Source organism: Anoplophora glabripennis, unplaced genomic scaffold, assembly GCF_000390285.2.
Source record: "Anoplophora glabripennis isolate ALB-LARVAE unplaced genomic scaffold, Agla_2.0 scaffold750, whole genome shotgun sequence".
Taxonomy (NCBI): Eukaryota; Metazoa; Arthropoda; class Insecta; order Coleoptera; family Cerambycidae; genus Anoplophora; species Anoplophora glabripennis.
The window spans coordinates 70,490-98,171 of record NW_019418573.1 but is presented as its reverse complement, the minus strand read 5'-3'; the positions used below and the strand labels follow the sequence as shown (position 1 = coordinate 98,171).

General features: G+C 34.0%; 2 protein-coding genes across 2 annotated transcripts; both read right to left on the bottom strand.

Annotated features, from left to right (window-relative positions):
- Positions 1–6,167: 6,167 nt before the first annotated feature.
- On the bottom strand, positions 6,168–12,260 carry LOC108914449. The gene is made up of 5 exons (XM_023456743.1): positions 11,887–12,260; positions 8,645–8,744; positions 7,550–7,654; positions 6,977–7,132; positions 6,168–6,251 (listed from the first exon to the last, which is right to left on the bottom strand). The coding sequence occupies exons 1-5, from the start codon at positions 12,216–12,218 to the stop codon at positions 6,189–6,191; spliced, it is 756 nt and encodes a 251-aa protein (XP_023312511.1). The 5' UTR covers positions 12,219–12,260; the 3' UTR covers positions 6,168–6,188.
- Positions 12,261–17,651: 5,391 nt separating this feature from the next.
- LOC108914448 (putative odorant receptor 71a) lies at positions 17,652–27,413 on the bottom strand. Its single transcript, XM_018720273.2, has 6 exons — positions 27,374–27,413; positions 20,259–20,595; positions 20,050–20,149; positions 18,748–18,852; positions 18,525–18,680; positions 17,652–17,726 (listed from the first exon to the last, which is right to left on the bottom strand). The coding sequence occupies exons 1-6, from the start codon at positions 27,411–27,413 to the stop codon at positions 17,652–17,654; spliced, it is 813 nt and encodes a 270-aa protein (XP_018575789.2).
- Between the last annotated feature and the right edge of the window lie 269 nt (positions 27,414–27,682).

The following is a 27,682-nucleotide window of genomic DNA, read 5'->3' as shown; positions in this document are numbered from 1 at the left end:
GCGACCTAGGTGGCCATAATACAGGTCCGCCTCGACCTATCCATCGATCACCAAAAACATTCGTCAGATGTTGACGTACTAAACGATCAAAGTGGGGTGGTGCACCGTCATGCATGTACCACATTTCAGTTCTTATTTGAAGGGGCACTTCTTCTAACAAAATATTTAGATTTTCCTCTAAAAATTGCAAATAAAGAGCACCATTAAGTCTTTGCTCCAGAATAAATGGACCAATCAAATGATTCCCGATAATGCCAGCCCACACATTCACCATAAACCTTTGTTGGTAGCGAGTTTGAACTAAAGCGTGAGGGTTTTCTTCATCCCAGACATGTAGATTATGCGAATTAATTATGCCGTCTCTTGTAAAACCTGCTTCATCGGTGAACAAAATAGATGTACCAAAATTATGATTCCGAATATGATGCTGTAAAAACCAATTGGCGTATTGAAGTCTTTTTGGATAATCATCTGGAGACATAGCATGTACTTTTTGGATGTGGTACGGGTAAAGCAATTGTTCTTTCAGAGTTTCATGTACAGCCCATTTTGTAACATTGTTTTGCGCCGCAAGCTTCCTTATGCTATTTGAAGGATTATTAGCAACGTCTTCCAATATTTGTTCCTCTACATGAGGGTCTCGTACTCTCCTCGGGGCTCCTGCTCCACCACGGCGTGGCAAAAAGCTTCCTAAATAAAGGATTCGGAAGAAATTAGTTTCACTAACGTTTTTCACTTTTTTTTTTTACCTGTTTCTCTTAAACTACGATCAACTCTTTCAAAAGTTTTTGGACTCGGCAAATGTCGACCCGGAAACCTTTCCTCATAAAGTCTTCTTGCCTCCACGGAGTTGCATAATGCTTCCCCATAAATTAGGTGCATATCAGCATATTCTGCACAGGAATATTCTTCCATTTTTAAATGTTATTTCTAACGGCTTAAAACGAATACCACAATAAAATTGAATTTTTATTCTGTCACGCGCCTTTGACAAGTACTTTAAAATCAACAGGGTCTAACAACGAAAACAATAGAAAAGAACTCCATGGAGACAAGAGCAATAATAATTTGTAGATGTATTTTGGTCATAGATGTTGATTTTACAAGAAACGGCATTATTCATTCCCTTAATTCACCACCAGTAAATGTTTATGGTGAATCTGTAGGCTGGCACTAGCGGGAATGATTTTATTGTAAAAAAATAAATTTTAATTGTTGTTGTATTTGTTACCAATTTTTTTCAAAACCGATTTATCTCGCAAACCGTTCATTTTTTCGAAATAAATAAAGAGTACCATTTTTAAAGAAAAACCTTCAGAGTATCTAATAATAATATTTTCAGTTTGATAAAATTACTTCTGTCAAAATTTTGAGAAAAATTGTGATAGGGCCAGTCCGTTTCTGGACACCTGATAATAGCAAAAAGTTGATTTTAGCATCAAATCGTAGAGCTCCATGTGTAATACAACGTACGAAAATTTTATTAAAATATACAGGGTGGTTTCAAAGTTATAACCCTAAACGTTAATTTCTAGGTACCCCTTTGACCCCCCATAACTCCGTTAGGGGGCACATTAGGAAAAAAAATTATAGGAAGGACTAGTTTTATTTTGACCTCCCCTATACACTCCCGAGAGATTAGGAGGTACTTACCGGACACCCTGTATAGGTACGTTAATATTGGAAATAATAAATAGAAAAACAACAGCTCTAAATTTGACAACTGTCAGCCACATTCTCAAGCATACTTACCTTCTTCTCACTTGTATTCTTATTCTTTTATCAGCAGAATCGAACACTTCCGATCTTTCTACTCCTCAATCTTTGCACTTGATGTACATTGTACAGGATGTTACAAAAAAATAAGTCAAGCCGTTAATCTCGAATTGTTAACGAAAATATTGGGTCTTTCCTTACGTCATTTATTATTTTGCCGTCTTTTTGCGAAATACAGGCTGTCAGAATTATAGAAGAAAAAAAATATTTTTTTAAGATACTAAACATTAATTTAAACAGCATGGACTTTTGTTAAATACCACTGCATTTTTTTGTGCAATAAATATCTCAAAAATTAAGCCCGAATTAAAATTCTATAAATGAAAATAATTAAAGAAGGACCACTTGGTATAAGAAACAAAACCTTTGAACAACAGATGTCTACTGGACAACATTGGGGTGAGGGGTAAATATGTAGGTACGTAACCCTCTTCCCTCCGTTTGTTTCAATTTTATTTAGCTGACATGAGATACAACTATGTGCAAAATTTCAATTGAATATCTTATAAAACAACAAAACATTTTCTTTAATTGGAACCTGAACATCATATGTCTCGACAAAGAACGAAATATGGGATTAGGAGAATCTCGTTATTTTTGCCCATATGGTTAACGGTTTGACCTAATTTTTTGGAACACCCTGTATATTGCAGGTATTGGACACAATTGGTAGTAGGTCAATCATTGACTGCGGGTACAGAATTGCTGAATATTTATTTTACGAGTACTGAAAATAGAAAAATACGTACCGAAATACCTACCTGTTAGATATTTGGATGTACCATGGTGGGTTTGAAGTTGTAACTAAAGTTTTTACCAAAATTTGATATCGGTAAGTCGCTGATTGGGAGCGGAAGCTTTTTTTTAGAGGCCTTTAAAGATTTTGTTCTTGTACCTACATTTACTAATGTTTGTAACCCTCTAAAATGATACACCCATGGAATCGTGTTGTCAGCATACCTAACCCGATCGCGCGGATCTATATGTTGAGAATGTAACAAGGATTTCAAGACTAAAGTTTAATAATCTTTTTCTCATTTTTAACTGAAGTATATTTCCTTAAAGTTCATACTTCTTCACTCTGTATACACATTAAATGAGAAGAAAGTATTTTTTGTATAGGTCCAAATTATAACATATTTGTTCGTAGAGCAGTCCAAAAGAGTTTCCAACAGTTAAGCGCATGCGCATTCCGAAATAATGCTTACATGAGGTTCAAAATTCATTGTTTCAAAACAAATGCAGTTGCGTCTACTGTTAGAAACTATTTTTAATGCACTAGGAACAAAGCTAATAATTTCATAACGCCAGGCATTGTTCTAGAATTAAAAACCATTTTTTCATTCGTCTAGTTGTGTGTTCAATATCACATTCTTTCGCGTATATCTATTCAATCGATACGCAGGCCATACATCTAGGAATAAATGTAGGTGCAGCTAGATATACCTACCTGAATTCATAAGTTTTATTATATTGTTTAGTTGACATTTCATATTGTGCAACATGAAATATTTCGAGATAAATTTCCGCAATCTAGGACAGCTGGGTAATTTTTAATAACAAGGAACATCGTTTAGAAATCCTTCATGTTCACGCATTCTGTTGTTTCTCACATATGTATTATGTAGCCATTACTTTTCAGTTTACTCTTAGTAGAGGTATCGTTTTCTGCTATACAAGCAAAAAGAAAGGCATCAAATTATATGCTTACCTACCATGGGCGCCGTTTAGGAAGAGGGGGGGGGGGGCATGGGGTTCGGTAATAGTTAACTAAAGGCATCACAGTAGACACAGGGTTATCACGAGTACAACAGCAAATACAGAGTCATTCACTTCGTAAGTAGGTACTTATTTTCTAAATATATTAAAGAATAAGAGAGGCAAAATCTACGTAAAAATATTAATTTTTTAAATTATTCTCTTTTCAGAGTAAAGCTCTGTTTTGCGTGATAAAAAAACATGTGAAACATAAATCCTTTCGTCTACGTTTTGTTTGCTTTGTCATCTAGAAAAACATTTTTTTTATAAAAAACGTTCGTTCTGCAAAAATTTTTTATATGTTTTTTGTTTAAATAATCATAAAAAGTATGTTTTGTTCTAAGGACCGTCGCTAAATCGCACATTCCAGGTGCGTACTTAAATTTGACATAACATAATGAAAGCGAGACATATTTACATAGTAAATAATCAGGATTAAAATACAACAGTTCAACTAGAGACATCGGCGACTGGTAGCAAAACAAAAGTAAATAGACACTAATGGTCGTACACTGTAAAAAAAGTCGGTGTGAGTGAAAGCAATAAAGGTACAGAGTGAATATACTGAGTGAAATGGTTGGGCACATTTTCACTCAATATTGAGCATTTTGATAATTTTACACATTTGTGATTATATTTGAACTAAAACTATGAGTACTTTCACTCAAATATAGGTACTCGTTAAATAAATTCTCAAGATAAACTCGTATTTGGTACACTCGTACCTAAATCGGAGTAACTGTCCTCATTAATGAATGACCCCACCCCATTCTATGGTTGTCGTGCGTTTTCTTTGTCTATTCCCGTCGTCCCCATTAGGTCATCTCGTGGCGTGTAGTGCTGGACAAGTATGCGTTTATCGGGTTATTTTGGTGATAATTTTGTTTAAATGCAGTGGTTTGATTATAATAATTAAAAACAATAATATATATTGAGACTCGCTTAATATTTGGTTAAATAAAATTAGATTGTTACCTAGCAATCTATTCGTCCGATCAGTTAACCAATTTTTTTAATCGAGACCTAAAATATCGTCTCTAAAACAGATCTGTGTGGAAATTACTGCGGCTCAGTAGTTTGTGACTAATACATTGAAATTTAAAGTAAAATTTGAAGAAAATATAAACAAATCTGAGTAAGAAAATTACTCAATAATAGTTAAATTTAGATAAAATGTCAACTCTTAATTGGTTTTATATACTCAAAATAGAGTCAAAAGTCACTCACTTGATAGCAGAAACTTGGATTTTAGTAAAATTCACCCACTCTTCATAAAATTTTAGTTATACTCGTACTAATAGAGTGAATTTTCACTCACAATCAGGACTCTGTGTGGACAGAAATTGATACATTACTGAGTAAAATTGAGTGAAATTGAGTGATTTTTTTACAGTATTGTATACTGAATAACTTGAGTACTTCTAAATTTTCATGTATCGAGGTTCTATTCTATACTGTTTTACAGAGTCTGCTTGTCGTAACACTAAACAATAAATTGTATACCTACCTTAGCAAATACGTTTTTTGTGTGTAGTTTTTCGAGCCAACTTTCAGTAAACCAGAGTCTTATTTTAATTTATCAGCAAATGTGTAATACTTGTTTCGAAACAAATATAAAAAATAAATTACTAAGGTTAATATGCATATCCATCACATATAATTTAAATAAGTTCTTTTTACTTGGCACACAGAACGAAATTCTTAAAGAAAAGTGGCTCATTTATCACAATTCAGAAGGTAGCATAGAATCGCGATTTTTTTACAGTACTAAAGAATTCCTAAGGCAAAATTCATATTTATATTTCAACTATTATTGACATTTCTCGCAGAAGTTGCCACATTGAAATATACAAAACTGCCATTTCTTTATTTGTGTATTGAATTTCATTACGGATTGCTGTGTTCCAAATAGTCATATATGAATTCCTCACGGATCTAGCAGGAAATGTATTCTGATATTTTAAATTTGCCCCTCCTTGGATTTCGTGCTAACGGCGCCCATGCTGCCCACATAACGAGATTTCCGTGTGATTCGGAATTGTTCTACTATTTGGGGTTAAGTAGCTTGTGAAATATATATTTTTAAGCGAAATCAGTTAAGTTCTTCAGTCTAGACTCTAGACTCTAGTTAATTAAATAAATCAGTTTATTTAAAATAATGGAATCATCAGCTAAGATAAAAATAAAATGGGTGTTAGGTGCGCCATTTTTTAAAAGTCACATAATCCTTCTTGAATAATAGGTGGATTTTCTATAAGCTTCAGTACATGATTAAATTCTTAAATGACTTCAACAATGAAATCCTAAGGTATAAAAATGTCGAGACGAAAAAATAGGAAACATAATTGTAAATTACTCTGCAACCTATACTTATAAGACTTAACTCTAATATTGTTTGTTTTTAAACTACGTTACTGTACATTCATAAATTTAAAAGAATACCTTCCTGAGTTCAGTAACTGCTCATCATAAAATTCATTCGTCAAGGAATAAAATAACGGCCAATGCTGAAATTTTAATGTATGTCTAATTCACTGTTATAATGTCACGTAGATGCATTATCTTGTATTTAATACTATGAAAAACAAATAGGTACCCTAGAGTTTATGAGTGCATTAACATTAAAATAAAATCGATGGTGTTGCGACAATTCACTACCCTTCTTCGATTGTTAGTGCCTTCAGTAGTGTAATCGCCGAGAAAGCTTTCAGTACAACCTGAAAATATGCAAATAATTGGTAAGCAGGATATTTTATTAGAATTTTTAGTTGGGTAAGATATGAAGCGCCTTTTTAATCTACAGAATGTCCAAGTTTAACAATTGTTTGGAATTTCGACTATGTTTCCAGAATCATTTCAGTAATCAAGTTGAAAATATGCGCAGTAGCGTTTCACTTTAAGGCGGGATTTTTAAAAACAGCATTCATTTTGTGATCATTGATAAACTTTTGATTTTTTTTCTTAAAAATTGTTACTAGTTTATCGAATATTTTCGATTTTATTTTATTTTAAAGAATTTATTTAATATTTGGTAGGTATCTTGGTAAGGTTTAAAATGTATTTTTAACATTTCTATCTTAATGGATACTTATGCCACATCATAACAGTTTTTCTACTATTAAAACAGATAATGGTGTTTATAACAATTTTCTAAAAAACAATTACAGCCATAAAGCGAATAATAGTTTTGAAATGTAGTTTTGAACTTTTTAACTACATATAAATAAGTTAAATTTCATATTTTTTCTTTCTATTTATAAGAACAGAAATTTCCATTTTCTTTGCAGTTGAAGCAAACTGGCCCATTAAAAACATACACATCAAAATTTTCATTCATCTTGAAATAATGTCACAATTCCAAAAAACAATTTAACTTTGACATTGTATATCGAAAAGAAGGATCGTTAAAAGAAGATATGTTCATGAAAATATCTATACTGACCTCAATAATAAGAGAATTGTCTGCTTCAAGCATTCCTCCAACAGTGATGACGATACTTTTTTCGGCGTTCATTGTAAGGAGAGCAAGAGCCTTCTTGATAGGAGCTTTAAATAAATACCATTCAGACAGAGCTACAGCATCAACCACAGTGATACTCTGCAAATTAAAAATAAATGTTACAGAAAACAGTTTCAATTATTTCCTAGGACTAGGCCAAATTTTTTTCATATAATTAATTTTATTAGGTCTCAAAATTAAACTTGTTCCTTTAACGTTTCATCAAAATCAAAGAACTATTTGTATAGACTTGCAGGTATAAATATTTCCGTTTTATTGATTGAAAATGGCAGTCTATTTAGAGCAGTATGATTTTGAAGCGTCTTATGTACAGGGTGTATTTAAATGAAGGAACAGATAGCTACTCTTGAGGCCAAATATATCTTAGTCTAGAACTGTTTGATTTGTGAATTACGGGGTGATTAAATTTTTTAAAAACATCACACATACGCAAATATCTCAAAAAAAATTGACACTGATATGTTTACAATATTACACTGATTTTTAGGAACTTACCTGATCTTTTAAGTCAGAAGCTTGAACTGAAAAAACTACGAACTCAGTAAAAATGGTCATTGTATAAGAACATATCTCAACAGTTTGGAGAGTGTCAGCTTTATTCTATAAAAAAAAAACAAAATCATCAGCACATCCATTAAAAAATCAGTAGGTAATAGCTGTAAAAGAAATAAAACTGAAAAAGAATTAATAAGGCGATGTTTCGCATTGTGTTAGCTACGTCCTCTCCAGATTTGATTAGTGCAGCTCTCTGGGTTTCGAAAATCCAGTACCTAAGTAAGTTTTCAGCCACGAAAAATTAAATACTCATTCCAAATATTTCGAATTTTTACCACCAAGAACGGCGGTGACAACAATTTTCACAGTAAGACAACGTTTCGCATTGTATTAGCATAATCTGTCCAAATTTAGTTAGTGCAACTCTCTCGATTTTGAAAATTCAATACCTATGTATGCTTTCAGCCACAAAGATTGAATAACTACAAATATTTCGCATTTTCACCACCAAGAACGGCGGTGACAACATTTTTCACAGTAAGGCGATGTTTCGCATTGTGTTAGCTATGGTCTGTCCAAATTTGGTTAGTGCAACTCTTTCGATTTTGAAAATTCAATATGTTTTCAGCCACGAAAATTGAATAATTCCAAATATTTCGAATTTTCACCAAGATTGGCGGTGACAACAATTTTTACAGTAAGGCGATATTTCGCATTGTGTTAGCTATGCCCTGTCCAAATTTGGTTAGTGCAACTCTCTCGGTTTCGATAATAAATCTTCATATTTTATTAGCATCCGGTATATAGGGTGGTCCTTAACTACGTTCCCATAAAAAGGGGGTGATTTCCTCTTGTGAAAAAAAGTTCATACGAACATTTGTTCTAAGGATGTTAAATTTTAGAAAAAAATAGCTTTATTTTTTCCAATTTTCAATAAAATGTCAACCTGTTCCTGTTATATAGATAAAAATTAGACCTTTATTCTTATAATTCACTAGGGAATCACCCCCATCGAAACGTACTTAAGGACCACCCTGTATATTTTTATCATTATAGGGTATACTAAAAACAAGCATATTTTTAATTTTTACTTACAGAAGTTAGAATATATCCATTAATAACCATTGCCAGATAGCTCATTAGCAACTGAAGTAGCAGAATGCTTGATGAATATTTGTCAAGATTTTTACCATATCTAAAAAATAATGTGTAATCAGACTAAGCAACTAAATTTTGTGACTCGGTGTTACCAGTACGGGAGATTTATCGCAAAATGGACTACCAGAAATGGTATATTTGCAACTAAATAATATGTTCCGAGGTGGAAAGTTTTTATATAGTTCACGAAGCAAAAAAAACATGAAATATATCAAATTACAAAAAGTTTAGGAAAAAACTTCTTAGATTTATTCTTTGGTAAGTAAATGATTTTTACTAACCAACGAACAATCCAACAAACAATAGAAATATTCTATAAATAAAACATCTTAACACAAATTAAATTCAGTGTAAAGTAATTAGTATTTTTTGAAACCGTAGTATAATTTATTGTTACAATTATATTAATACTAATACTAATAATATTTATTCAAAATGGCCAATAGCTAATAGCTACTTAATCTTGTTATAGACCGATAAGGTGAAAATTTAAATGTTTGTCATTTGTTTTTGGCCCGTCTATCGCCCTTCTGTATATAACTAACGTGTAAAGTAAAATGAACGTGCATTCTGATCGTGTAAACTATGATCAAGCACGTAGTCCAGGTAAGTTAGACCAAAATCACCCATAATTCGAAGATTTTTTTCTGATGAACCGATCGAGTTGCGGTTTTCGGCATTGTCTTCGGAAAAATATCAGGAAAAAAGTCTATCTGTTACACTTGCTGGATCGAAACTGCATTGCGGGTGCATAAAATGCATCTTGGAGTGCATCAATTTTTCCGAATTTTCTAAAAATCGTAAAAATTGACTAAAAGTTGTAGAAATTTGTGTGCACGGGTTTTCAGGGTTGGAGATTGCGAATCTGACCCTGAAAAATATTCCCGACGGCCCTGTGGCCCCCCAGGGGGGCAAGGGGGGACCTTCTGTAAAACATCGAATAGCTGAGTAATTGTCTTCTAAATTTCCACTCGGGAGTTTTTGGGGTCGGGGATTTCGATTCTGACACTGAAAAGTATGCCCGACTCTCTGGGCCCCCCCAGGGGGGCAAGGGGGGAGGCCTTCTGTAAAATATAGCTGAGTAATTGCCTTCCTAAGCATGGAATTACATGCACAATTGCATGTATAAATTGTTTTGGAACCAACTATTCCAATCCTGAAATAATCGAAAATGTAACAGATGATGACTATGGAGACAGTCATGACAGTACTGATGATGAAAATTGTGATTGATAGTGAAAGTGTTAGACAAACATATGATAGTAGTTGTCTCACTAATTGCCTTGCAAATAAAAAGAAAATTGGTTCTCAGAATAAAGGGGATTCTTTTCGACTCATTAATTTTCTGTTAATTTTTCTCACCCTTCTTGTCTAATCTCTGTAAATTTACGTGTGTTACAATGTAAAGATGAGCCTACAAGATCAAGGTTGGTAAGCAGGTGGAGCAGTTTTATTACAAAAATCTAATATGCCTTTCGATGTTTTCCAGAAAGTCCACCCCACGGGCGTCGGGCATACTTTTCAGTGTTAGAATCGGAATCCCCGACCCCGAAAACCCCCGAGTGGAAATTTAGAAGGCAATTTCTCAGCTATTCGATGTTTTACAGAAGGCCCCCCCTTACCCTCCTGGGGAGGGGCCAGGGACGTCTGGCATATTTTTCAGGGTCAGATTCGGAATCTCCGACCCCGAAATCCAGTGCACACATATTTCTACAACTTTTAGTCAATTTTTACCATTTTTAGAAAATTTGGAAAAATTGATGCACTCCAAGATGCATTTTATGCACCCGCAATGCAGTTTCGATCCAGCCCCAAAGTGTAATATATATACTTTTTTCCTGATATTTTTCCGAAGACAATGCCGAAAACCGCAACTCGATCGGTTCATCAGAAAGAATTTTGGTCTAACGTGGCTGCGAAGCTAAGAGTTAATCTAAGAATGGACCAAAAAGCTATCAGTTTATATTTTCGAATGTTTTGATTTTCACCTGTCTTATCCCATTAATAAGAAAAGAGTTTAGTTATATCATAGACCTTATAAACTACTGGACTCGCCCAACTGTCATTTTACCCTTATAAACGGCAATCGCTCAGACGTGTGCGAGAGAGATGGAGCTAGTAAGGGCTTAAGCTTCGTTCACAGAATTTCGACTGTAACGCGCTACATTTAATTCAACCAATCAGCTAGCTATACTCAATTCCTTACCCTTTTTTTTCTGTTGGGCCGTATTCAAAGACTTTATAAAAATAATGTAGGGACTAAAAGACAAAAAGTTTTCATTTTTTCCAGTAGTGTAGGTATGTAAAAGGGTTTATTATATTACTATCCTAATTACAGTACAATATTTGAATTGTTTTAGCTATAATATTCCAAATAGTTTTTATAATGCCTTCTTTATGTATTCCTCCATTTATTTTCCTCATATCGTAAACTCGATCGGTCAACATTACTGCAAGCTCTTCTGACGTAGTTGATCCAAATATTTCATATTTTCTTACTTTGCAGAATTGCATAAATTGAAACTATGTCGATGCATTCTTCGTTCAACATATTATTTGAAGAGAATTTTTGCTGAAGCACATTATAAGCACATTTCAGTTAAAACTTTTTCTTTATATTCGGTTTGATGTTAAATGACATTTTATTTTGAGGATGGAGGAAATAATTTAATCTAATATGTTGTCATCAGAGACAACTCTACATTGTCAGTCTTTTCAGAAAGTTGCAAAAAGTATAAACATGTTGGTACCGTCATAACTTCTTTCCTACCTATTGTTTAATTTTTTCTCCACTTAAACGTCTCTTTATGCAATTTATCTCAGAACACGATTTCACCATATTTAGTTTTTACGAATCTTTCACATACACTAACTAACTCACACAAAAATTCAAGAAATCAATCAATAATGTCAATACATGACATTTACATCAAAGTTTGTTTACATCATATTGTACCGGTATACCCGTGTACCATCATTTATTTTACCGGTATTTGCCTCAACTAGCTTCATCTGCCTTGCACACATCAGCGCGATTGACCTCTCTTTCTAGGGCCAGTCCATAGTTTACTAGGTCTATGGGTTATATTGACGGTTTTATCAAGGTCGTGACATCAAAATGACACCTCTAAAGTGTTTTGAAAAGTACTGGCAACACCGTCCGTCATGGCGGTACATACTTTAATAATCTACAATGATGCCTGACACAGATCTTCAGTCTCTCCATGACTCGTTTCTGAAAATATCCAGAATGAAATTTTTCCAAGTCGGAAGCGTGAGGCATTATTCCAACGGTTATATTCTTCAGTTGTTCCTTCAACAACAGCAGCTGAGCACAGAGGTGCTGTGTCGCAGAACCGTACGCAAAATCGTAATACCCATTGCCGAACACCGTCAACACTTGACTGCAAACCAGAAGAAAGTACAAAATCTCGTACAGCGGGCTGACATTCGTGTCAAACGGCGTCCAGACGGGATTCGGAAGGCGTTTTACCCCTTTCGGCATTTCCATTAGAGGATACACGTTCAAAATATATATGCAAACGAATGAAAGGCAGACCTGACTTGTAAGCGTCAAGTTGATAAGAAGAAATCTACGCATTATCCGTTTTCTCACCAGAGACCCAGCTATTCCCAAGTCCCAGAATTCCTGATTAATGGCGTCAAATAAATATTTTATTCCTTCCGATTGGAAATACATGTAGAATAGTTTGAAGACGGCCTAAAATAAAATCCGGATTATAAAAACTTATTTATTTTAAACCTTTTTTATACCCCGCGCAAGCGTATACAGGGTGAACGCTATTTTATATGCTATTTATTAATGAAGTAAAAAAATCATAGACATAGAAATTTTATAATTTTTTCTTTTAAAAATCATTAGCATAAACATTGTTGAAGCACCCTATAGAGAGAACGTCCTTACATGAGTGATCTGTCAGAATATCTAGGCGTGCTTTTAGAAGAACGCTCACTGAAATGTTAATTCTTGTGTGAGATCCGTTATTTCATTTTATTTTTCGAAATTTGAACGTGGGAATTCCTTACCATAAGAATTGCTGGGCAAGTTGCCACACAAGCCGCCAGTTTATCAGGTTCATTCTTCACTTTATAGGCGAATATCGTTACACTGACGGCGATGATAGCTTTTAAAACGATAGCAGAGAACCAGATATATTTTCTGCCATCATCAAATCTTCTGAACTTGAGTAGCAGGTTTATTTTCCAGAAGAGTTCCTCTAAAATAATATACATAGGTCCTCAGCATGAGTGCCGTCAAAATAAATAAAAAAGTTGAAAAATGAAGGAAGTTCAAAATCAAAACCTATAGAATAAAATACGTTACAATAACAGCTAAAACTGTTTATTTTTAAGCGTAGTAATAAGTAACTTCTCCAAACATCTCCTTTCATTTAACTGGGTATTCCTGCAACACTGAAATGATTTTTTTTATAAGTAATACCTTGTGCCAAAAGGATCAGTCGAGGTGTTGATTTCATAAATTTAATTTTGCCTAATCAAAAAATATATCACACTGAGAAAACATATAAACATTTACCTTTCAGAAGATGTTCATTTTCCTCTGGAAATATTATTTCGGCTTTTTCTTCGTACATTTTAGCTGAAACTGAATATTGCGTGCAATATAGGTACCTTGTTTTATAGAAGATTTCCAAATGCAAAATATAGAGCAAAGCCTCATATTACCTGCGAAATTGTGATGCTGAAACCGCCCCACATGGTTCAGCACAGGCGCTTAATTTTTTTTTGTCACACTTTCGAGTATATACAGGGTGTTAATGAACTTATGTCAAATATTTTTGCCACATGTCCGTTATGTCAAAATGAGGTAAATACACGGATTTGTGTTGAGTAAAATGTAATTTTAAAATCTGATTTGCCTCAACATTGCAAGGAGCCACCTTTTGAGAACTGCTCACTTTCATAGAAAACGTTTGATGTACCCACCATTTGCTTGCACACAAGCTTCAGCGCGACGTATCCAATTTGCTCGCACGCGTTGCAACATTGCCACGAACTTTCATGGAATACACAACACTTTTCACATATCCCCACAAAAAGAAGTCTAAAGGGGTGAGGTCTGAGGGCCGGAGGGCCATTTAACTAGGCTGTCGCGGCCTATCCAGCGATCGGGAAAAGTAATGTTTAGAAAGTCGTGTACTCTCCGAAAAAAGTGAGCAGGGGCTCCGTCCTACAGTAACCACATATTTTGCCGAACATTTAATGTCATGTCTTCCAATAACTCCGGCAAGCAATTTTGCAAAAAATCTAGATAGAAGGCACCGTCTAAGGGCCTAGGCAATTCAAAAGGTCCTATTAAGGTGTCATTAACGATACCGGCCCACATGTTCACTGAAAACTGTTGCTGAAAGGCACCGCGAAGTGTTTCGTGTGGATTTTCGATAGGTTTTGTGGACGTTACGTATACCATTTCGACTGAAACATGCTTCATCTGAAACAAGTATTTGCGCTGTAAATTGAGGATTTCTTGCATGTTCCTGAAGTAACCATTCGCAAAAACCTCGACTTAGTGGAAAATCCTAAGGAGTAAGCGCTTGAACACGTTGAATGTGAAATGGGTACAACTGACAATGAGCTTCTCGTAAATGTCCGCCACACAACAGGATGCGAAATATTTACTTGCTATGCGATATTTCGGGTGCAACGATGCGGATATTCTTCAACGAGATCTAAAATCATCTCCTCAACATTTAAGATTCTTAGTGGTCGTCCTGGGCCACCGTCGCGACCTCGACGCGATTGCTTTTTTCTCTATGACCTTTCACTTCCGATACAAGATTGTGACGTTAGTTAACTCAGTTTTTGCTCCTTTTTCACCCAATTCAATTTTTGACATAAGTTCATTAACACCCTGTATATTACCACAACTCTTGTAAAAATATTACCAAATATATATACGTGGACATGATATTAATGTTGCACTTTGAACCATTTCTTCATAAATAGGCTTTGTCAAACATTTGACAAGAACATCAAAAATAAAAATTGATTAAAAAAAGTTAAAATTGTTCATCAACAGAATGTACTAAAGGATTCCTAGAAACAGGCAGAAATAGTATGGTGCATTTTCTATAATTTTCAGATTGAATTAAAGTTCGTGTCTGAAAATGTCCTTGTTCATATTTTACTGGAATATCTGTATACAAAGTCTACTCGTATTAGCTTAATTGAACCGTATTTGCATTTTGCGTTGCTTAATATTTTAAGTATTGGAAAAAGGGACAAAACAAGTACATGTAAGCTTTTTCTGTCTATATTCATGTGCAAATTGTTGTATTACATACCTACTTTCTTGTTATGTTCTGATTGAATTTTTGATTAAAAATCTTTATCAACTTTTATTATACACTTGCCTTAGACAAACACTGACAACTGAAAATAGAATTCAATTCTACGCACAACTTTTTTGCATTCTGTGATTTAAAGTCAGTATTGTAGCTAGGTAATGAGCGCCCATGGCAAGATTTGAATTTTGCGCCCCCAAAACTTATTTTGGAGGAAGATAAACAATACAATAACTTTAAAGTATCAATTAAGTTATACATTTGCGCACCCTTGAAGTTTGCGCCCTTGGCAGCCAAGGTTAAATAAAAAATAAGTTAAAAAATTGTGCAGGATTATATGTACAACATTCTCTTCTATGTTTTCTATTTTTTCTATTAAAATATGTAAAAAGTTATTTTAAAACAATATTGTAATACATTAATTTTTTTTAAATATATTTGATTTTTGTGGGATAAGTTATAAAGATTTTTAATAAAGTATATAACTACATATACAGGGTACACCATCGAAAACGTACCGCAAGGCATTACAGGGTAGTAATGAACTTTTCGGCAAAATCCATAAACAGGTAAAGTTTGGGGTGCCATCCCCCAAATTTTTTTAAATGGGAATGGGGGTCAAGTGGGGGGTCATTAGAAAGGGCTTTTAATTCTCTATACATCGATTCTTACTTTTTGAAAATCGATCCATTATTTTAGAAAATATGCAGCTTTGAAAATACGAACAATATTTTTGACGAGAAATGCGAAAATCGATTTAATTTTACTTCAAAACTTACGGTATTAGCTTGGTAAATTCCTTCAAAAGAATTCTTTTTTTTTTTCTGATTTGCGAATTCTTTAGCCTGATTTTGGTGAGCAAAAAATTGTCCGCTTTTTGTTTCGTATTTAGATAGGCCACAAGAAGTTGCTAGATAACTGTCTTGTGACTTGTAGTTGAAGAGTACCAATACTGCCGAGTCTTTTAAATTGATTAATTATGGTGTACTCAATTCCAGAAAGAGTAGAAATTATTGAGCTTTTTTTCAAAAACAATGAATGCGGAAATCGGGTCGCCGAACTGTTCAACCAACGGCATCCTGAGAAACATGCGTCTGGAAAAATTGTTCGCGAATTGGTGGCCAAATTTCGCGAAACTGGCTCCGTTCATAACAAAAAGAGGCAGGTTGAAAATCCGGTACTAAATGAACCTACGGAAATAGCGGTATTGGGGCAAGTGGCAATGGATAGTACGCTGAGTACAATGCAATTGGCTACTGCGACAGGAGTGAGTCGTACAAGTGTCCAACGAATATTAAAAAAATACAAATTCCATCCTTATAAGATTCGGCTAGTGCAAGAGCTAAATGAAGACGATTTTGATCGTCGTTTGCAATTTTGCGAAATAATGACTGAACGAGCGATAAACGATAATTTCCTCTTTAATGTGTGTTTTTCGGACGAGTGTACGTTCTTCTTGAATGGTTTAGTGAATCGCCATAATTGTCGTTACTGGGCTGATACCAATCCAAGGATTTTCCATGAGACACACTCCCAACACCCCCAGAAGTTGAATGTATGGGCAGGTATTTTTGGAAATTCCATTGTAGGTCCTTTTTTCCTTCCTGGAAATTTGACAGGCGATATGTACTTGGATTTACTACAAAATGTCATCGACCCAGCTCTAACAAATATCATAGAGGACGACCCTGCTTACAATGAACACGAACTGATTTTCCAGCAAGACGGAGCTCCTCCACATTACTCGCTCAATGTGCGCAATTACCTAAATGAGACGTTTCCAGGACGCTGGATAGGACGAAGAGGTGCAATTGAGTGGCCCCCTCGGTCACCCGACTTAAATCCTTTAGATTTCTTTCTCTGGGGGCACATTAAAAGCAAAGTTTACAGCACTCCACCTGATACCTTGGAAGATCTGCGAGGACGAATCATTAATGTATGTCGCGAAGTAACACCGCAAGTGCTCCAGAATGTTCGACAACGGTTTGAAGACAACCTGTATCATTGTATGCAAGTTGGCGGACAACATTTTCAGCATTTACTTGACTAATACCGTAAGTTTTGAAGTAAAATTAAATCGATTTTCGCATTTCTCGTCAAAAATATTGTTCGTATTTTCAAAGCTGCATATTTTCTAAAATAATGAATCGATTTTCAAAAAGTAAGAATCGATGTATAGAGAATTAAAAGCCCTTTCTAATGACCCCCCACTTGACCCCCATTCCCATTTGAAAAAATTTAGGGGATAGCACCCCCACTTAGGGGGTTGAAGATTTTGGTATGCTTTTTGAGCCAAAAGTTGTCCCCCTCAGAAACAAATTTGACCTGTTTTTGGATTTTGCCGAAAAGTTCTTTACTACCCTGTAATGCCTTGCGGTACGTGTTCGATGGGCTACCCTGTATATTTTTACATATTCTATTAGTCGTCTTTCTTGTGATTACCTGTAGTGATATAGAATTGGAAAGATTGCTTATCACTTCTTAGATATTGATTAAATTCTTTTTATAAAAACAAATGCTTAAAGTTACAAAAGAACATGAATAATAATTATTATCAAGAAAGTAAAAAGTGAATATGAGCATTATTGAATTTGAAATCGATATTCTAATACTCGTAGCTATTTTGCTGTATTTCCATCCACACCTATTAAAGCCCTTAATAGTGTAACTGCTGAAAATACTTTTTGCAACATCTGAAACATAAAAAAGAATTCTCTTGAAATAGTCAACAATTGGAAATATAGTTTATAATATCAATTTAATTCCGCTGATATTGTTAAATAACATTTCGAAATATTTTAAATAATAGTGATAATAAGATTGTTGTTCACTTGTTTCAAACGTAAAATAATAATATTAGAAGTCGAGACCGTAGCCACAATACACAATACAGTAAGGATATTTTTTTAACACTTGTGATTTTAATAATACTGTGTATATTGGTGCCTAAATTTAAATTTTGAGTAAAATACCTATGATTGACAAAAATATGAATGCCCTTGTGAAGCAAGAAAAAAATATTGCAAAATGGTGGAACCTCGTTTCATACTCGGCATAACAAATATAAAAACAGCAAAAGAGAATTAGGATTACTTCTATAATGTATTGCTACGAAGGACCGTTCAAAATTGGTATATTTAAGAAAAAACTATACCAGCACTTCTAAATATCCACAGAAAATTTCTTGAAGATTGAGATTTGCTGGTGACAGGGAAAGTTGCATAAGTTTTTGCACACCATAGGATTCCGGTGTTGCAAAACAATGATCAACTGATGACTAACAGCCCACAAAAAGAAATAAAGGTGCGAAAGATAAGACTATATCTATACGTTTTTGGGGCCGGTGAATCCGAATCCGTTTGACCCGATCATACTATTCTGAGACTACCACCATGCCACCCTGACCCAAAGCTCTATCTAACTTGTTTGGGTGTCACTCAAACGCTAGTGAAATTGTCATTTTCACTTTGGACAAACGTCGAAGTACTTACATCTACCAGTAGAGGATTGTCTATTCTAGTGGTTCCTCCTGCTTTGACAACTATGCCTTCTTGTCCATTCATCATCATGAACGTACAAGCTTTCTTCAAACGGGCATTGAAGAGATACCACTTGGAGCCATACAGGGCGTCTAGCACCGATATGCTCTGAAAAAGGTTACGCGGTTGTATTTTAACATAAAACATTGCATTTTTGTGGCTGTAAAGTTGTTACCTGCGCATTCAGTTGACTAGAGGGTATTGCGAACTGTACCAACTGTATGAAGGTGGTGAATGAAAGGTTGAACAGAGCTATAGTTTTGGAGATATCGCTTCTGTCCTGAAACACAAATTTAAGGAAGCTACTGCGGTAGGGCATTGCCCTTAACGGCTAAAAACTTTTTAACATTATTTATTTGATTCAATGAAATGATTAATTTCCAATTCTAAACCTATATTTACAATAATTACAACCATGTGCGCGTAATTGTAGGTAACATTGACTTAAAAGGTAGGTATATCATTGAGAACGGGATATCGTTTCCTCCGTGTAATCTAACTTCGATATAAATCAGATAAATATATTTTGTAATAAGCAACATGCACTGTGAATGAATCTATTCATATTAATATTATAAATTAATTGTAAATATCTAGGATCTAGGTAGTTGACTAGAAATTTTGTATTGCCTGTTAAATCACAGCATTGGTATTATTGCCTGAAATTTGTTTCCAGAAAGTAACTAGTGGAGTCATCATAATAAACGATTGTCTGGTTGTCATGGCAATGACGTTAACAATTACAGAATTCCTTCCTTTTTAAAGTTTCACTGATTCGGCAGATAATATTACAAACCTTGATCTATATGATTATGATATTGCTATATATTACGAGGCATATCCACAAAGTAAGAGTACTGAGACTGTGATGCTATGTGGTTCTTGTTGTCGACAAAGTTGGCAACACTGTAATCAAGGCCACGGTGTTCGGTGCACAACGCGCTCTCATTTGTTTCAGTCAGTTGACAACTGTTGTTGTAGTGGCGTGTTGAAATGAATGCCGCTATTACGGATCCCGCTAGGTGAATAATTCCTTGACTGTATTTTGACTGGCGACGAAACGTGTATATCCCACTACACCCCTCAGACAGTGGCGACATCCGTATTCAACATCAGTGAAAAAATTCAAATCACTATTACGTCGAAAAAAATCATAGCAACTGTGTTTTGGGGCCTAAACGGATTCTCCTCATTTGATTTTTTTGACGTAGGTATCAGAAAGCTCTTCCCTTGGCTCCCAAAGTGCATTGAGGTTGAAGGCAACTACATCGAAAAATAGTGTTTGATGTACCTTTCTTTTTGCTTTGTGGATATGCCTCGTATTTTGGTAAATTTTTATCCTAAAAATTGGTAGGTTTACATTCATGATTCATCAGTTTTGGAACATACTGAAAAGTTGTACCATATAGTGAATTGTGACAATTTCTTATACCTACAATTTATTAGGTGAAAAATTGATAAAATATAATCAACGTACTGTACTTAACATGAATCCGTTGACCACCAATGCAGCATAAGTCAAGACTAACTGTGGAACTAAAACTAACGAACAAAAGCTTTCTATATTTTTACCATACCTGCAAAAAGACATGAGAATCTTAAAATAAAACATCCATACCTTTTTTAATACTCGATTATAGTTCTACTCCACACGTTTCCAGTTTACAACTAATCTTTTGTACTTACTTTAACAGTCTGGAATGGTGCTCTGCGCATATCTTCAGCCTCTCCATAACAGTGTCTTGGAAATATTTCGAGTTGAATTTCTCAACATCTGACGAGTCGTCCATAATACCATCTGTTATATTTCTCAACAACTCCTTGAGTATTACAAATTGAACGATGAGGTGTTGCACGCAATACGAATAGAAAAAATCGTATGCCACGTTGCCCAAGTAAGTCATTATTCCATTTACGAGTAAAACTGTAAAGACGATTTCATATAACGGGCTAGGATTTAAATCGACGGGGCTCCAGACTACGTTGGGCAATATCCTGTCGTTCTCCGATGGCATTTCCGCCACTGGGAAAATCAGAAAGAGTGTTAAACAGAAAACCGAATTTGCACAGTAAGTCCACAAGATGCGATTGGTGTATTTAAATATGGTCATTGCTTCTTTCTCTAATTTTGGCCCGTAAATTCGATAGTCCCAAAATTCTGACGTTATAGTGTCGTATAGATAGTTCACGCGATTTTTGTCGACGTAAAGGTAAATCATCTTTAACACCCCCTACAAGAAAGGTTAGAGTCAGAAAAAAATGTTTTTGACATATCAGAAAAAGGTCCATTGTTCCATTGACAGTACATATCTGTTAGTAAAAACTGCCCCTGCCGCGATAAATTGTTACAGTAGTTCTGATGACAGAACTTTATTGGCTTATTTTTTTCTCGGAATTCTATCTCAACAAGTCTGTATTGCTTTTGCTTATTATGAAAAAAAAGGCCGGGAATCTACATATTTTTACCACAGACAGAAATGTGTATAGTAATAATGTTGTAGAAGAAAAAATAACAATTAACATACTGAGAGACAATAGTTAGTATTAAATCATTTCCGTTTGTCTTAAATTAATTCTAGGTTAGACTGCTGTCTATTGTCGTATTCCAGTCTCGAGAAATTTCGGTTTTCATTTCACTTTCCAGTCTGAGCTACAAAGCTGTCCACATTCCATCTATGAGATGACAACCCCAGCAAAAGTAGTTGCTGATGCTTAATGTTGAGAACAATATTGATATTTTCATATTTACTATTGTTGTATCTAATATGTATAGAAAAAAGAAGATAGATGTTGCTAGGAAGTAGTTGAAAATAACTAAAAGAAGAAGTGACATATAAAAAATTATTGAACTGTTAAAATTATAGTTTTGTACTTTTAAAAGATAATAAAGAAGAGAGAAGGAAGTCTGAGTGATTATTTGTAATAGAAATGTAACACTTAAAAGCCTCAAGCCCACCAATCCTATGAGGGCAAATACGCTACCAGAAATATAAATTTTCAACTAAATTTCGAAAATTTCCATCAGAAACCTCTACGAAGCTGCCAACAGCTCCCAGTCACCAAAGACGCAACAGACGACACCGACTGAAACCGATACTAGTGACAGAGCGACCGCTGACGACGAGCGGGATGTGCAGAAAAGTCGCCTTAGTTTAAAATTTCGGGAGATAAAAAGTTTACCAAATTCATGGAAATTCGATCTGAGCAGGGCAACATAAAGAATCACCACGGCACAGAACGACAAGTCCAGGTACCAATGAGATCAAGTCCACTCCTTGAGCCGGAAAATCCAGGCTAAATGCGCGACCCTAATGCGAAGATACCTACAGAATTACGGCGAAGCCACCATAGAGTGTGATCGAACGTTGACTTTTGCAAATCATTAGCCAGAGCCTGTAGTCGCTCATAAACTTGTATCCTCATTGAATTATATATATAGTAAACCAATTATTCAAAATAAACAAATTTTCTCAATTGGAAACCTTGTTGAAAATTTTTGTCAAGCGCACCGCTCGAGGTCTAGATTTTAGATCTGGCAGCCAATCCGCTCAGAACTTTCTGTGCTGCAGAGAAGATCCTTAAAATAAACCAAGTTCTAAGTAGTTTAAATTCACTCAGGACTTTCTTCTTCAGCGAAGATTCTTAGTATACATAAATAAACATAAACAAATAGTTATAATAAACGTTCAATATGTGTAATATGTTCAAATAAATGTTCTATTTACAATAATAATGGATTTTTAATGTGAACTTACTTACTGTCTAAAATATAGATAAAAAAACGCGTACAAGAAAGTTACTTTCCCGGGGTAGGTCGGAAACGTTACTTTCTCAAACTGCTTTCTGATTGTTGCTTAACAGTAAACTAAAATATTAGACTAGGGTATTTTAGGGTTCAAGATAGTTAACATTCTAAACAATTAAAAAAGACTTCATATATACCGTCATTGCTACAGGAAGAGAAGCAGTCAATTCAGCAACCCTCCTCGGTCTATCCAAGCATAATATTACAAACGCAATCCTATCAAAAAGAAGGACAATTTTTATAATCGTAGCGACGGTCCAAAAATACTTTTTCTTGCCATCAAAACCGTGCATCTTCAAGATTTTCTTCAGCATTATCATGGGGTCATCTAAAAATATTCTGATGTGATAATTATACAAAAATATTAGAATACATATAGTGCAGCGATTTGAAGAGTCTATTGTGTCGTTTTTTTTTTTTTTTGACGTAGAACCAGGTCAGACATGGTAGGTTTTATTAAGCATGTGATTGGACATATGAAATCGTATTTTACGACATATTTTGTTGGTCGGGATCTTTTTAATTTCGAAAAATTAAAAAAAAAATTATTTTTATGAGAACATGTTTTTTAAGGTCTCCACCGTTATATCTCAAGAAATAATTGTACCATAAGAGTAATTTTTTTTTAAATTAAAGCAGACACAATAGCGCTTTAACAGTACAAATAGATTTTATAAAACTCGCTTTTTCATTTCGCTAAAAATTAGGAAAACTTGAAATTTAAATTTTGTGTAATACAATTTTCAACAATCGATAAACTTTTTTATTTATGATTTTTTTATATACATGCAGCGAAGAAAATGAAGCCCAAACACTGCATAAATTTTTGAAATAATTAGTTATATATTAAGCTTGGCAACAGCGATTGTTTCATAGCGCGCGACAATGATGTGGGTGAGTCCAACGTAATGTGTAATCTACATTATCTACATAGTGTATGGCGGGATTTGGAATAGGTACGTGTGGTGTGTAATAATAATCAGAATAATTAAGTTTTTTAAGACAATGGAGTGCATTATTTGTAAGAAAACTGTAAGGGATGATGACAAATCTGTAATACAAAAACCTAGAATTCAAGGTTTGTTGTCACTAATATCTAGTGCTGAAAAAAGACAAAACAATTCGCGCAAAAGAAATTCTGTCAAAAAAAAACGATATTTTAAATGGCGAAGTTAAAATAAAATACCATTTAGACTGTCGTAAAGCATATACTAGTTTTCAAAACATTGATCCTAGCTGTATTTTGCAATCAGACAGTGCCGCCGGTCCCTCAAATTGTTCTGGAACTCCGATAAAATCGCATACTTTTGATATTAGAAAAACGTGTCTTATTTGCAATAATAGTGGAACCAAAAAGAAGAAAGGTTTGATATCTGTTCAAACAAGTAATTAAATAATTTTAAATAATTTTTAGGTGCCCAAAGTATAATGCTTATAGGTTACCTAGTCAAAAAAAACATCTATTTTAAATCACACCGAGCCAAAATTACAGTTATTCAGAACACCATTGATATAGTTATTGGACATAGACTAATTATTATAAATAATTGACTGTTCCTTATAAAAAATACACGTTTCAGTAAAATAAACCTACTTTTAAACATTTAATAACTCAAATTTCGATTAAATCACTACAGCTTCGAAAAATATTGTACAATGTAAAATTCGTGTCTTAACGAATTCTTAAGAAATCTGTCATGACACACCATCACTGCAAATTCCTGTAATTTACAGAGACATCTCGTGAAATGTTCACCGCGACTATAAAAAAGTGTATCGATTGGTGGTATTCTATTTTAATTTCGCCATTTAAAATATTGTTTCTTTTTGACAACAAATCTTGAATTTTAGGTCTTTGTACTACAGATTTGTCATGATCCCGCACAGTTTTCTTACAAATAATGCGCTCCATTGTCTTAAAAACTAATATGTTCTGATGATTATTACACACTGCCTATTACGCACGTACCTACCCCAAATCCCGCAAGCCGTACACTATGTAGATTACACATTACGTTGGACGCCCCATGCATCAGTTTAGCGCGCGATGAAATAATCGCTTGTTGCCAAACTATAAGCTTTAGGAAAAAACTAATTATTTCAAAAATTTATGTAGTGTTTGGGCTTCATTTTCTTCGCTGCATGTATATAAAAAAAATCATAAATAAAAAAGTTTATCGATTGGTGAAAATTGTATTACACAAAATTTAAATATAAAGTTTTCCTGATTTTTAGCGAAATGAAAAAGCGAGGTTTATAAATTCCATTAGTACTGTTAAAAGCGCTATTGTATCTACTTTAATTTAAAAAAAAATACTCTGATAGTACAATAATTTTTTGAGATATAACGGTGGAGACCTTAGAAAACATATTCTCATAAAAATATTTTTTTTTTATTTTTTCGAAATTAAAAAGATCCCGACCAACAAAAAATGTCGTAAAATACCATTCCATATGCCCAATCACATGCTTAATAAAACCTACCATGTCCGACCTGGTTCTACGCCAGTTTTTTTATTTCGATAACTAAGCGACTTAGCATTGCAATTGAGCTCGTCTAATATTTAAAAATTTGGTCAAAATTTGTGGATATCGAGGATCTTGAATTCTGACGAACACTTATTTTGGCCTAGCTTGTGAGAATTAAAACCCAACAGTATTTTGAAGTCAGAATTGCAAAAAAAACAGGATCATGCTGAAAAATTTCTATTCTTTTGTAGCCCTTAAAACAAAAATTGTCAGGTATATTTCTCTACTATTTTATATACCAAATTGGATGTACGTGAATCAGTAATAAAAACCATTCACTTTATTTTTTTTTATCACACTTTTCTCGAAAAATTCTGCAACCTAATGAGAAAACACTTGTCACAACGAGGGGGAATTTGCCCAGTATATTGTAGTATAATAACCCTAGGTTCGACAAAAAATAAGTAAACGTAGTTGTGGCCAAAAATATGTATGTGATCGTCATAAGGAATCCCTACGTTGTATGTATCTATTTTTTTATTGACCGGAAGGCACTGGCTACTAACTTTGTAGAGGGGATGTATGGTTTAATTATATAAAACAAAAGCAGAGTAAATACACCTAACCTTTATTTACATACAATTCAAATTAAACATGTGACAAATAGAAAGAACAACAAAAACATTAACAACCATTTAACATAGAATGAGAGTGCCAGGCTCACCAAGAGCTCCTGTGGGGAAAGAGCATGGCAGAGAAACCCACGATCGTTGCTCTTACCAACCAAATACAAATACAAAACAACCGCCAACCAAAGGCATACATTAAGAACCTTTGCTAATGAAAATTAAGACTGAACTTATTTACTGTCTCACTAAATGTCATCTCACTCAAGTCTAACATACACACTTCCAAGTAAAACTGAAGAGGTTTGGTGTTAGAAGGTATTGGAGTCCCATACGGGAAGCAATCCAGCTATAGTTGAGATTCGGAAGATCTGTTAGAAATTCTTTTTTTGTATTTAATTATTCTTTTTTTCAGATTCGTTCCTCACGGGCGAAAATGTAAGTGAATTCAACAAGGCCCTTATATGCGTATGACATAAAGTGAGCACAAGAAATCAAAGATAAGCGTAATCATGATAAAACAAATTAAATGTGAAACAAAGAAGTTTGTTTTGCAATATCTGGGCAGACACGACAATATATACATATTTGAACATGTAATAAATCATGAACAATCGTTAATAATAATTGTAACAATTTTACGTTAGAAAAATATACGCCCCTGAGCATAAAGCAATGAAGGCTAAACATACACAGAATTATTATCATGAAACATCTATGTTTTTCGAACAACGTAATCATAACAAAAACAAGTTAGATGTGAAACAAAGAAATCGTTATATATATACGATAATATATATATATGCACATATATATTTTAACATGTAATAAATATTGGGCAATCGTTAATAACAATAGTAACAATCTTACGTTAGGAAAATATACGCCCCTGAGCATAAAACAATGAAAGCTAAATATACAAAGAATTATTATCATGAAACATCTATAATCATCATAATCATAAGGTTACATAGAACAATTAACAAAGTACTTCAAGAATATTACCTGCTAACTAATACTGGTTAACCACTTAATTTTACACTACTTTGTCACACTGCCCGCCGATCGTCTTGCTACCTATCTGCACACTGTTCCCACTTCCACTGCCTATCTTCAACTGTTTAGGCTTCCTTCCAGAATTTCCTACCTAAGTGCTTATTTTTTGTACTTCCTTCTACCGACCGTTAATATTACTTTTTCATTGTTATACAACACCTATGTAACAGGTGACGTCGAAGTTGATAAGATAAGTACGGTTTTGCACAATATTTTTCCATAAATTCAGGTTGAATGACTAGGTGTCTCTGTTCTCATTACCCCTCATTATTCAATCAGCAAAATCTCAACAAATAAATAATTATTGAAAATTATTAAATCGCGCTGACACATATTTTTCTTATTTTTAAGAAACCAGAGGAATGGGTATTGATACTTTGTCTTATTCTTCACAATATAGAAGTAAATATATCTTAAAATTCCTCTAATTTCAAACTCACATTATAATATTTAGTACAAATGTAATGAGGAAGTAGTGGTAGGTACTATTGATACAGAAGTGTCAGAATATTTTTCCTCTAACTGATCACATCGAAAATAATACAGAAGAAATAAAATATCTTCAACAAAATATTGAAAAATTGCATTGATTCAGTACGCTATATTAAATATTAGAAAAAATATACAGGATGAACGTTCATCAAAAATTTGTCAGTACGGTCCTGAAATTTTGAAATTCTGACTTCAAAAATGTGTAGACATTCAATGGCATACAGTGTGCACCAAAAATAAATAAATTTGCATAGACGATACAAAAGCTGAAAGTCCTTTAAAAATAGAATCAATCTTAATTACACTGGAATTTTATTTTGTAATTATTTTAAAAAGCCCTTCGTACTACGTACCTCTTAAATGGAATTCACCAGCTTCGGGAAACTGCACCATGTTGTTCTTCACTTGTCGAAAGATATTTCAATAAATATACACAAGACTCACATTTGAAATGATATAAATAAGTGTTTAAGTAGATATTCTGTACTGCGTCAAGTGTTGCAGTTTTTAAAAAATGCATAGACTGCGGTAAAATACGGCATGTCCTTTGCAATTTGATTCACACGTTGTTGTCAACGACTTGTGAATCACTTCCTGACAACAACTCTTACGTTTCGAATCATATATTATCTCCTTCAGAGTATTTTTGACTTTGAAAGTTT